At 38.1% G+C, this 13753-nt stretch overlaps 1 protein-coding gene across 1 annotated transcript in view; it reads right to left on the reverse strand.

Annotated features, from left to right (window-relative positions):
* Positions 1-4840: 4840 nt before the first annotated feature.
* LOC109033352 (uncharacterized) overlaps positions 4841-13753 on the reverse strand; it is a 65123-nt gene continuing 56210 nt past the window's right edge. Inside the window, exon 2 of the mRNA XM_072304739.1 lies at positions 4841-4999. Within this exon, the coding sequence (XP_072160840.1) occupies positions 4841-4999 (159 nt within the window). The remainder of the gene's footprint in view (positions 5000-13753) is intronic.

Consider the following 13753-nt stretch of genomic DNA (forward strand, 5'->3'; position numbering starts at 1 on the left):
GTTTTTTTTGGTAGGTCCAGATCCACATAAGGGTGGTTGGGCCGGTCTGGGACGGTCTGCGGATGATCTCCTCGCCGGGCCTGACGTGTGGCGGGTTGCGTTGCACTCCTTGGCCGTGAGATGCAAGTAGCGGCGAAAATACCCGGATCCCAATCGGATCCGGGATCAGCGGAACTATATTCTGGGGCCTAAGTTATTATCAGTGGCGTGGCGTGCTTTGCGATATATCGATTGTTATGTCATTTAAACCTATGGAAAAGGATCGATAATCAGGGTGTTCGCAGCGAACACCTTGGTAATCGATTCTTTACCACAGGTTTCAATGGCAGAACCGCGATATATCGCAAAGCACGCCACGCCACTGATTATTATCAGTGGCGTGGCGTGCTTTGCGATGTATCGATTGTTATGTCATTTAAACCTATGGAAAAGGATCGATAATCAGGGTGTTCCCAGCGAACACCTTGGTAATCGATTCTTTACCATAGGTTTCAATGGCAGAACAGCGATATATCGCAAAGCACGCCACGCCACTGATTATTATCAGTGGCGTGGCGTTCTTTGCGATGTATACACTGGAAAAGAAAAGTCTGCTACGGTCAAGCCGTCTCGGAATCTTGAGAAAAAATCAGCTTGATTCAAGAATTTTTATCTTAAAACAAGCAATTTATTGCTAAATTCAAGATTCGAGATTCCTATTTGCAGCTACCTTATAGCTTGGATCACCTGCTAGCTTGATTTAAGCAGCACAAAAATCTTGAGCCAAACCTGCTGAATCTTACATCAAGCCACCATGGCTGCTAATTCTAAGAAGTTGTTTCTTGAATCAAGATAATGTATACTCGATTCAAGATTCCTGGTTTCAAGCATGACACGAATCTTGGAAATAGCTGAAAAAGTTAGACTTAAATTAAGTTTGCAGCCAACTTCTTGAATTAAGTTTCCATTGGATTGTAACCACTCCGCCTTTATTTTCGACACGGGCATTAAGTTATACATTCCTACATTCTCAAGTCATTCCAGGAGATCTCCAAAAGCCGCGCATTTTAACAGTGCTGCAAACCGAGAACAAAACCCGCGGCAACGCACGCGACGACTTTAACATGATCCATGTCGAAGAATCAGTAACGTTTTATCCCTACGTTACGAAATTTTATGAAAAATGAATAAAACTTTCAGTTTTTAGTATTGGATCCGAGCATTAAACGAAAAATAATTAAGATTCCGCCGGGTATCTAATTTCAAGCAGCCCGACCATGCTTATTTCAAGCTATACGTTTCTTGGCGGCAAATTTAAGATTTTTTCCAGCTTGCTTCAAGCTGATTTTGATTTGTTTCAAGCTACTTTTTTTTCCAGTGTAGATTGTTATGTCATTTAAACCTATGGAAAATGATCGATAATCAGGGTGTTCGCTGCGAACACCTTGGTAATCGATTTTCTACCACAAGTTTAAATGGCAGAACAGCGATATATCGCAAACTACGCCACGCCACTGATTATTATATGAACTTCACCTCCAGCCCCTGAACCAAGGCACCCACTATGATGACCTTTGAAACACCTCCTGATTCATAGTCGTTTCTTTATCAGCAGGCACGTGGCACAGGGGGTTTAAGTCAGAGTGTTTACTGATCCGGAAAAAAATACTCCTTTGAGAGCGGTCCGGAAGTATTGAGATTGAACGGGAATCCTGCAAGAAGGACTGACATTTTTAAGACCGACTGGAAAGAATGCAATCCCTCGCGCATTTTTTCTCCTTAGTGCAATTTTACGTACTAGTTCGCAAGTGTAAACCACATTATTTTCAGGCCACCTCTAAGTTTCAAAAGTCGTGTCTTCTTCATCGCAATGCGCCCGTGAATTCAGAATTTACAAAGTATTTTAATTAATGGCACCTAAAAATGTACTAAAAAAGCACTTAATTTTTCTAATGAGGTGCTGCACTTCTTGTTAGCCAGTTATTTTTGCACACTCTACTTAACCCCCCCCCCCCCCCCCAATGCTAAATGAAGGGTCTATTGCAAAAATATTTCGGGGGAGGACCCGCGGGCCACCCTTATTCTGAGAAGGCCACCCACCATTATCCGCTCAAGACTTCCTCCCCCGAAACAAGATCCGCCAAACAACAAAAATGAAGGATAAAAAAATGACCGCGAAACGAGCAACTAAAACAATATCAACAAAAATCTACGTGCCACGTGCCTGTTTAACGGCTTCTTACCATGAGGAGGCCTCTTATGAGGCATCTTGAAAAAAATGGATCAGTCAAGGGTTCATCAGCAAAATGGACATTGCTTCCTTTACCCCACATTATCGTTTTCGGTCCCATCGATTCAGTCATATTAATTCATATATTTAACTCGGAGTATGGCTTAGGGAAAATACATGTCTGGTCAGAGTAACATAATTTCGATTTACAAGCCGAGTGTGGTTGTACTTATTCGTAACGTAATTCTCGCTGCAATGCAGTCGAGTGGTCGAGCACCAAAGACGTTGAGTCTTTTCCGGTGTAGTCGAATCCATCTATTATTAATCCATCCTAATTTAAGCTCATAAATTTTACTCAAGTTTCTTAAAAATTGCCATTTTTATGATTCTACGCGAACGACCTCCTCGCGAACCTCTCTTTAAGGTGATTCGTCAAGCTCAAGTGACGTGGTCGAACTGGCATGCGATATATCGCATCTTTTAGGTAAAAAATCTCGGCAGATTTTGAATTTTCAGCAAAAAAAAGGACGATAGCCCCTGCGCATGAGCCTGAAGAATCATTCTAAACCCAAAAATCGGCAAAATTCAGAGAAATGAAAACGGGATAGTGTTTGGAAAAAAAACCTCGCATTCGATACCGAAATCGATAGCTGAATCGAATGCGAGGTTTTTTTCCAAACACTATCCTGCTTTCATTTCTCTGAATTTTGCCGATTTTAAGGTTTAGAATGATTCATTAGGCTCATGCGCAGGGGCTATCGTCCTTTTCTTTACTGAAAATTCAAAATCTGCCGAGATTTTTGACCTAAAAGATGCGATATATCGCATGCCAGTTCGACCACTTCTTTTGAGCTTGACGAATCACCTTAACCCTTTATTGCGTGAATCACTGAATCAGGCACCGATTTTCGAGATAAAAACTACTGTGCGCAGTACTTGTAGGATTGTAAGAATAGATGGAGTCCCAATTTAGGTATACATTTTTTTTTTTTTAAAGATAGTTCGGAAATTAGCTTCTTATCCTTCCTGAAAATCATGTCTGCTAAGTGCAATTTAATGTCAGAGAAGACTGAAGCCAAAAACATATTGCATGGTCACTGTCATTGAACGCAATGCAATTAAAAGTTTTAATCACATTGTAAACTATACGGGCCTCCCTAAATGAACGACTCTGAGTATGACACTTTTGCCAGTATTAAGCCAAATGCTTTTTCTCCTCAATTTCTAAGCCCTGGGAAACTCTCGTCATGTCGATTATTTTTCACCGTTTACATTCGTTCGTACCATTATTCAAATTTACCATAGTGTCGGCACCGTATTGAGCATAATAGCCTTTTAAAAGTAATTAAAAATGGTCGCGAAATAAAGACTATGAATCTTATTGTTTTCTTCCTCCTAAATCTTCAAGTTATTTTCAAATAATCGAGCCCTTTTACTATTAACTTTTAATGAATGTATCGAAAAGTTTCATAAATAGCTTCACTAACAGTAATCATGTCATTCATGTTGTTTGGAAACATGCTTTTTTTAAGAAAATGTTGCAGTGCTATACAATTCTGGGTCTGTCGAGGGAGACTGTCTTTCCCTGTTGATTGTGAAAAAAAATAAGAGAGAAAAGAAAAGAAAAGATTAAACTTGTGCTATTATATCTATCAGATGCCCGCACAAAAGTCACTACCAAAATTTTAAAACTTCTCAAGCATCTAAATCTCAACATTTAATGTGGTCTCCTGGACCCCGACGTGAATAGCCATACTTTCTCATCGTCGTAATGAATTAACGAATTAAACCATTAGTAGATTGCCCTGGCTACCTATAAGTCGGATAATGCTTTTTAGGACGAGTTATTAAGCATAGTCAACATTTTATAGTAAATAAGTCAATTTCTCCGATTTAAGTCGATTTCTTCTCAATGTTTAAAAAAAAACCAATGTTTTTCGATCGTGCGACGACAGGGGCACACTTTTATCGCATTTTAAGCCCTCGCTCTTTTCTAGGAGGGTGTGTCATTGGATAGGTCGTAATCCTTGTTTAAGTCCCAGGATTGGGTCCGACCATAAAAATTGCTAGAACCATTTTTTCTCGATAACATTTAGGTTAGGAAGTTTTAAGGTCATACGTACAAACGTTGACATGTAGGTCTTCGTGCGGTCGCTTTTTTGCATCGTGCGCGCGTTACATTTCAATGTTACGGGTTGGAGAATAAGCAATTTTTGAAGCTTTAAATCTTTATTTGAATCCTGCTATCCTGCCGACTATCTTCAAAAAAAAAAAAACATCACACGTATAATTTGGGTACCAACCAAGATGAATTTGAGTCTTATTATGCCGAAGTTTTAAGACTTCGCTTTATACAATCATAATTCGCGGTCCTCGTGAAATCATCTCCGAACAAAATTTACTAGGTTTCAAGCCTAAATATAGTTCCGAAGAGCATTTTACAATCCTGGCCTTCCACAGTCATTCAATGAAAACTCATATAGATGTTCGTTTAGATTCACTCGTGAGTAGCTTCGCTTTCAAATTAAAGTATTCTCATAATTGACTTACTATTTTGAAAACTCATTTTGTAAGATCACAATTTAAACATTCATTATTCTATCAGGAACGGACTCAAATGTGCACAGTAATCTACAATACGCTTAGAATTTTATGCCAGTCTATGAAGAGCATCAATGACTTATCATCGAGATTCTTCGTTTTCTTTGCTAGTTTTCTCCTCAGTTTAGTGTACCTGTTCATACACGCATTTACGGTTGTTGAAATATTTCGAATGGTAGGAGGACCAAACTAAAAATGAAACACCATTAATCATTAGAATTAGACAATACGTTGTCAACCTCCGCACATCGTGCAGCCACTGGGACTTATATGGTTGCCTAACCGTCAGGGGCTGTCGGCGGAACTTTATTTAAGGTCTTATTGTGGGCCATGATCATGCACTGCTTTCGACGCAGTTGAATCCATGCATTCAGAAGAGCTCCATCTCCCGTAGATTTTGGCTGCGAATGATCATAAAAGTCATCAAAAATATGTCGCTTTTTAAAAGATTCAAAACACTTTATAAAAAGGTTTATATTGCTCTCATTGCTGGGCCGAAATCGCCGCACTGTGTGCGGGCAGAGACGAAACAGGCTGTGAGAGCAATTAGGTATCCATTAATTTTAATTAGTCCATAAATTACGTGAAGCTTTTTTTTCGGAATTTTGGCCCCCCCCTCCCTTCCCATCCCCTTTTGTAAAGCTTTTGTGACGTAAGTCCCTATTCTTTAATATTTTTAAAAAATCGCGTAACGCACTCCTCGACCTCCCCCTTCCCCCCTAGAACTTCACGTAATTTATGAACGACCCCATAGGAAGTAGATATCATAAGGATTGAATGTCCTAGAAACGCGTTCGAAGTGATTCTGCCGTGCCAAGAAAAAACGTCGTATCGACATTGAGAGTTAACTAATTTCATCGAATAGAACATGTAATTGTGAGGAAAGGTCTGCCCAGTTCACCTTGAAATTTTCATATATTTTCAGATATTTTAGATTAAATCGCGGACACATTTCTTTGAAAAATTTGTAAAAAAAGAATATTCAGAATTTTCCCGATTAAAATTTTACTCTCATTGAAGGAAATGTGGCCACATCTAAAGGCTCGTACGACTTTTTTCCTTAACACGGCAGTATTGTTCTCATTGCCGGGCCGAAATCGCCGCACTGCGTGCGGGCAGAGACGAAACAGACGATGAGAGCAAGTAGTAGGTAGATGTCATAAGGATGAAGGTCATCAAATGAACTAATTGCGATTTGCAATTAAAAATTGCCTGCATTGCATTGCTATTTAGATTACACAACTTCTTTCGTACTGCAATGGTAGTGTGTGACCTGGGAGTTTCTAATAGTTTCTATTTTTACCTTTAAAACAATGAATTAAATGAGATACTTGCACTTTTAATGTCACGTTTTGACTTGCTTCCTATAAGTTATTGTGAACATAGAAGTTGTGAATCGAAGCAAAATTGCATTTGCTTTTATGTAGTTCCCAAGTGCAAAAGTGATCCAGATTTTAAGTCGCACAAAAAAAAAAAAAAAAAAAAAAAAAAAAAAAAGTACAAAATATCCCAATATTTTTTTCATTGAAGAAACCTGGACTAGCCGTTGGGCCCGGCCCCGCAGTGTATTTTACGATGAATGATGTTTCGTTTCTTGCTAACGATCACAATTCCCATGGACTGTAAAGAGCACGAATTATTTCACTCATACTTTATTGTAATTTATTTTTTATTTATTTATAATTTATCTTTTTTTTATTTTTTAACGAAAATCAATACGCGTGAAACGCATAAAAGTGTAAATTCTTTTAATTCATCAGTTGCCGGATCTGCGAAGAAGAACCTTATTTTTCATACATTCAAATTTTAGTTAAATGGTAACACTGGATTTTGGCGCAAGTTTGACTGTAAAGCTTAAATATTGACGCGCTTGACACGTGACATTTGAGCACGTGGTTTAAATTTTTGCAAAAATTAGATGAAAAGTTTTCCTCTCACGATAAGTTCCTTTTTCATAGATCTGGTCGTTTTGAAATCAAAAACTAAGAATAACAAAAATTTGAAACAGAAAAATTCTTATTATTTTCGTATCCAACATTTTGCCTCCTAGTCGGAAAATATTCATTTTCAGGGGGCCATGCACCCTGCCTGCTATGCTGCAAATTAATAGCCATATAGCACTCATAATAGAAAACGTATTAATTCACTTTATCTTTTTAATGTATCCATGATTATTTTGAATCTCAGTCTTTTTCAAAGGAAATTGAAAGAAATTTTAATTTTATTAACATGAGAATATATTTCTTTTAAACCGTAAAAACGAACCCCGCAGCACTCATTATCACATCGAGGACTTCTTCGGTAAAAGGACGTTTAAGATCTGCGCAGTGCTGCTAAGATTGTGCAATTTTCTATCGCATTCACTGAAAATGCACTCCATTCACTGCCGTCTTGCTTCCACACAATAGTGAACGAAAATTCGGGGGAATTCATACGAAAGCTTTCAGATTGGTTGCTTGTAATTAAATACCCACGTTGCCATTCTTAGCATCATCAGAAGCCTCTTACGCCTTTTTACCGAGGAAGTTCAATATTCACTTGTTTTGAAAGTATTCTCTCCAAGCCTCATAAGGTTTGTTTTTAATGTGCCACAAATGAAAATATTCTAGCTGCCTTTTCTGGCCCTCTCTTTGATCATCATTATCTGATCGCGATATATTTTATCGTATAATTCTATCAACGAGGTTATGAGAGCAGCCATCTCAATTTTTGTATTAACTTGCTCACAGGCATGACTCATGACTCGCATTTTTTTAAATTAAAATTTTCCAATACAGCTCCGAACCAGGAAAGCTCTCTCTGCGTTACACGTAGTCCGGTAACGTCACGTGCATGACACCCCCCCCCCCCCCCTCAAAAAAAAACTTGGTCGCTGATTTTGCTGCGAGGTAGAAGTGGGTTTTTTTTATCATCAATGTAGTTCGATTTCAAGCTGAATAACCTCGTTGATCTTTGCATTGATCTTTCAAACCTATATCTTAGCGTCATTTTCATGTGACAGCCTATTGCCCTGCCTGTTGGCCTTTTTATTGCTCTGCCATTGCAAATTCCATTTTTTGCCGGTTTGGACTTGACTTGCGTATTGAGTTGCTGGATTCTATGTCTAAAAACCCAGCCGACGTGAAGCCGAACCAGTTTATGTCTAGCACATATCAAGCATTGTTTTGACCTGACGCAGATTTTACTCGATGATACAGTCAAATTCCTACCTCAGTGACACACTTGGATCATCATTCATCATCGGCCGATACCGAACCTCCGCTACAAACCGTGAAACTGGTGGTTCGTTTTAACCAGTTTCCTCTAGCAAAATGCATAAGCCACAATGTAATTTATGCGGAATGCAGTTTTGTTTTCGTCCATCCCTACTGACTCACGAAGATAATTGTGTTATGGCTACTTCAGCTTATCCGACGGTGCTAAATCTTCGGATTTTAACAGCAGAAGCCTTTTTTCTTTTCATGTCCTTGTAATTTTTGATGAATTATTTGGAGCTAATCGAGATTAAATCCGGTAATCAAGATACAGCACATCGTCAGCATTTCAGATCAACCTTTTCTCCTTTCTGCTATCAGTATCGATTGAATTTTCAACATCGACCAGATCATCAATATTTTCCAGCAGAATGTTTTTGTCAATGCTGCAACAGTTTCGGCCGAGTGCTTTACACTAGCATATCATCAGATGATAACAATCTTTTTTGGTTTCACAGTGCTAACGATTTCAACCTAAATCTGAAAGTGAACCATATCATTGGTATTCTTGACTAATATTTGCATCATGGAAGCGATCTTCCGGAAGCTGGCATTTATCAATCTCTCTTCGGACGCAATCCATGTACGTCTTAGCTGACCGTCCTCTCCGATGCCTACCAGAAGGAACCAACGCCAAAACCTTTTCCGGCAAGCTGGTATTGTAACTCCAGGAAGACGTACATCGCTCAATGTTTTCGAGCCGCCACAAAAAGTACAGATCTTCAGACGGAGTTGTGTCGAATTACGCCCAAGTAATATGCAGCTTAGTCATAGTCATTTTGCAGATTTATGATGAATCAATCCAAGGTATCGCCGAATGTCCACATGCAAGAACATAAACGCCTACAGTTTATTAAAGTCCACGCAAATGCGCATCCTGTCTCGGGCGCTGCACTTTACACGCATGACCGCGCAAGTTACCCCCCGGAGTAGATACGCGTGAAGTATATCTGCAATATTGCAGGCGCCGCAAACCATGGACGTCAAATTCACTATGTGGGGTTCTCCAGCGAAAACATGCACACTTTAACGACATCCTTTCTTTTTTTACTTTGTTTATTTTTTTTTTTTTTTGCCAAGTGGTCAGACACGCTGACCATCAAGTGGCGTCAAATTTTCACGGAACTGACGAGTAAATCTGCAGAAACAGATTCTACTCGGCCTTAATCCCTGAATTATTATTTTTTTTTTTTTTTTTTGGCCCAGTGGTGTCAAATTTTCACGGAACTGACGAGTAAATCTGCAGAAACAGATTCTACTCGGCCCTAATCTCTGAATTATTTTTTTTTTTTTTTGGCCCAGTGGTGTCAAATTTTCACGGAACTGACGAGTAAATCTGCAGAAACAGATTCTACTCGGCCTTAATCCCTGAATTAATTTTTTTTTTTTGCCCAGTAGTCAGTGTGTCTGATCGTCAAGTGGCATCAAACTTTCACGGAACTGACGAGTAAATCTGCAGAAACAGATTCTACTCGGCCTTAATCCCTGAAAATTTCAAAAGCTTGAAGAATGGATGTGCCGAAATCCCCATGATGTCTACGGACATAATACCAAATATATACAATCACATAAGTATGTCTTCTGCTGGAGAATTTAGAACGCTAAGTTCCTCCCTACCCGTGATTTGATATGCCAGTGATCATAATTGTGAGGCGTCTCATCCAAAGTCAACTGATACATATTCCTCGTAGATTGCTGTTAACATACCAAGAATAATAATAATAAAAAAAGGGGAAAAAAATAATGTGCTGGGGGTCAAAGATGAAGGCCCGCATACCACGAGGAAAAAGTATTCAGTCAATCTGTTGCGTGGCGAAGCAAAATTCTCAGGAAACGCCGAGAAAAGACGCGAAATCTCAAGAAACTTTTCTCTGCTCTAATGCGTCAATACTCTACGCAATCAAATCAATATAATGAAAAAATGTTCATTGCCTGTATGCAAGCTCCTTGTTGCACAGTTAACTCGGTTGCCGTTTGAGAATTTGAATTTCTCACATCATTCAGATATTTTACCAGCATTCGCCTGCCTCCATGCCTTGCTTTATCCTGCAAGAGAGTCCAGCGCCATCGGCTCAATACATCCACATGGACATCTGTCTCTCTCAGAGCCACCAACCCGTTGATCGCACTCTATTCTGTTTCTACAATCGACATATCTTGAAATCCGTTCCGAAACCTGGAGTGAAGGACGTTTGCTTTGTCAGAAGTCTCATGTCTGTTTGTACTCAAATTCTTGCGAAGCAATGAGTAATAATTGCTGAACGATGATACCGTCAAACCGGACAAATTCACTGCGATACAGATATTGTGATACGGAGCCGAGACTGTGGCTTTTCTTGGTCAAGACTATGAAAAAATCATCAAACAAGTTTATTTCAGAATTTGTCAGAAATGTTTATTACCAACTAGGAAGGAGAATAAGAAGACCAACGATACGAAGGAATGTACATTTTGATCAAAATTCGGACAGGAAACATTGTTACGACTCATAAATCAAAGCTTCCAACGGCGAAGACTTTGGGATGTAATGGCAGAGTATTTTATCCCAAAAGGTTTTAGGGCTTAATGAAATAAACAAATTTGTAAAAAGCTTGCGCACCGTATATTAGCACGGCAGTCATTTTCTAAAGCCGCGGCGGCAATTGCTTATTTATCAAATGACTTTCCGAGCCAACTTACGATACGCAAGCTTTATTTTGTAAAATTGTATTGTAGTTGAATTAAAAAAAAGAAAAAAAAAAAAAAAAAAAAAAAAAAAAAAAAAAAAAAAAAAAAAAAAAAAAAAAAAAAAAAAAAAAAACAGAAAGAAAGAACAAACGGAAAGAAAGAAAAACAGAAAGAAAGAAAAATCAGAAAGAAAGAAAAAACAGAAAGAAAGAAAAATCAGAAAGAAAGAAAAAACAGAAAGAAAGAAAAATCAGAAAGAAAGAAAAAACAGAAAGAAAGAAAAAACAGAAAAACAAACAGGACACATCGTTTTCATTTATGTTAAGCCGGAATCCCACTCTGAATTTGGGAGCTGAGCATTGGGGTCGTCAGTCATTGCTCAACAGCTGCATTGTCGTAAAGAGTGTTTTTTTTCCAAAATTGCATCAACTTGATTCGAATAGTGCAGACAAACTGATAACCGATCATCATCGGTTGCTGAATTTTTAATTTTTGGCGTTACGCGCAAAATTCAGGACACCACTCAACAACGGACCGATGACACCCACATTCAGTTTCCCTGTATTCAGCGTGTAATTTCAGCATTTGTAAAATTAAGTGCCTAGCTTACAGTCCATGGATCAGTTCTATCAATGATTATTATTTAAAGATTTTTCATCATTTTATGTCACTGATGAAATTGATCGTTGTTCCTCCTTGCCCCACAAGCAATACTGCAGAATTTTCAACAACCGCACTTGCGTGAAAAGAAAAAGAAAGAATGAGTTCTATCTTTCATTAATTTTCAGTCATATTTACCCATCCATCTGTTTATCGCTTTTAATTTTTACCTTATTTACACCTGCAAAGGAAGATTAAGCATTTTTTTCTGTTCTAAACAATTTTTTAAAGAATCTTTGTCACTTTAGAAGTCAGTTGGATCACATTGTGCTAAAGAAATTCACTATTTCCGTTTCAAACAACTTGCGTGCCATTAGTTTCCGTATTCAGATACGCGTTTTTATGGATGAGAAAGAAATAATAACTCTGCTATATTGGCTATTGAAGTTGAACTTTGCGTTCTCAACGAAGTTTGAATCTTTACGAACATCATTGAATTCAGCAGTTTTGTTGAATCGCACTTACAGTGTCATATTCTATTCTAGGAGGATAAAGAGACCTCAGTGTACAAAACTTCAACACTCAAACATTTTTTTCCCCTCCCATGTTGTTTCCCCTGTAGGTACAATAAAATTAGTCAACAACGGTACATCGTGTGTATTAAAGACACTATATCAAGTCGTCCAATAAGTTTCTTTAGCTTATCTCTGGTGTGATCGGAAATGGATTTGAATTAAGTGACGTATCGTAACTATTGTCGGCAGAAAAAAAGAAATGGTACCTAACTTTTCAGTTAAAGATTTCATCAACTATTTGTCCCTCTCGTGAATTAAAAGTAATCAAGTTCATAGTCTCCTTTTGACGATTTTACTTTGAAGACAAAGCAGTTTTCACATTAAAAATTTACTCAACACATTATTTGTGTTCTGAAATAAGATTTGCGAAAGCATGACAATTACTAATGAAACGGTCAAGCAGAGATATCAACAATCAATTCATACAGAGTTCTAAATGCTTCAAAAATTCATTAATCAGGTTTAGCAGTATCCTTTCGGGGGGGGGGGGGGGGGGGTTGGCGACAATTTCAGATTTTCATAATATTTATCGCCAAACCTTCTGGTATTAAGTAAATTTTCAGTATTTTAGGACTATTCATTTTATTAATTTAAAATTTTTCATCGTGTTTCGCAATGAATTATTACACTGAGAAAGTAGTCAAATTTTTCCGTATGCCCTACTTGCCAAAATTCGAAGTCTACGTTGGCAACTGTTCTCTCGGTGCAGAAAGAATTTTGCCTGAATGAAGTTGAATAATTTCTTTTCTTTTCTTTTCTTTCTCTCGTCAAACGATTTCAAGTCCTTGCGTAATAAATTACGTGTAAAAGTTGAAGTTAAATCCACACTCTGTGTTGTATCGCACTTGCAGATTTTTAAATAATTAAGCAGTTTTTACATTAAAATCAAATCGAATGCTCAAAAGCTGTAAGGGTTTTCCAAGGGAATTAGTCGAAGATTTTTAAATAATTGTGCAGGTTTTACATTAAAATCAAATCGAATGCTCAAATCCTGTAAGAGTTTCCCAAGGGAATTTATCGACACTTACTGGATGTGATGTTTTTCTTTAATGCGTGAGTTTCCCTTAACAGTCGTGAGGTCACCGAGTGACATACACAGCCTTAAGATTAAATAAAAATGAACGCTCCGATAAGACTCGGTTTATACCAGGATAGAACAATTAAATCAACGAACGAATGTAACAACTTACTCTGACCAAACTCTCTCATTTTACCCGTGTACTAACTTCATGCGTTACTACCATTTCCTTCTCGGTAGACCTTTCTCCCCTATCTTTCGTTTTCCCTTTTATTTTCCAATCGTATCATAGACTCCCGTAGATTTTAATTGGTGGGTGCCAATGAAAAAGGGCGGAGGTGAAGTTCAAGGTTGTTTTCCTTGAATTTATAAAGTTAAAATATACCATAAATCAATATCAACTAGTCAATGCAAGTCATTGTCTCAAATTGAATTGTATTAACCTTTTTCGTGACAAAATTTATAAATTCATCAGCTGACATTAAAATTGTCAGATGAACAAGGTGATTCTAAGTGATCTGGGGACGAGATCAGCAGCGCAACCTTGTGGCAAATCTCGTCCAAAGATCACTCAGAACCACCTTTGGGTACGGCACTTAAGGCGCGCAAGTCTTACACTGGTAAAAAAACCTCTTGGTTCAAGAGTGCAGTTTCTTGTCGCCGGATTTAAGAGTCTTGAACTCTTGTTTCAAGCGGATTTTGCATTGATTCAATTCAAAATCCGCTTGAAACAAGAGTCCAGACTCTTAAATCCGTCGACAAGAAATTGCACTCTTGAACCAAGAGGTTTTTTTTACCAGTGTCTGCGCAATTTGGCGACCTTTCGATC

Source organism: Bemisia tabaci, chromosome 9, assembly GCF_918797505.1.
Source record: "Bemisia tabaci chromosome 9, PGI_BMITA_v3".
NCBI lineage: Eukaryota > Metazoa > Arthropoda > Insecta > Hemiptera > Aleyrodidae > Bemisia > Bemisia tabaci.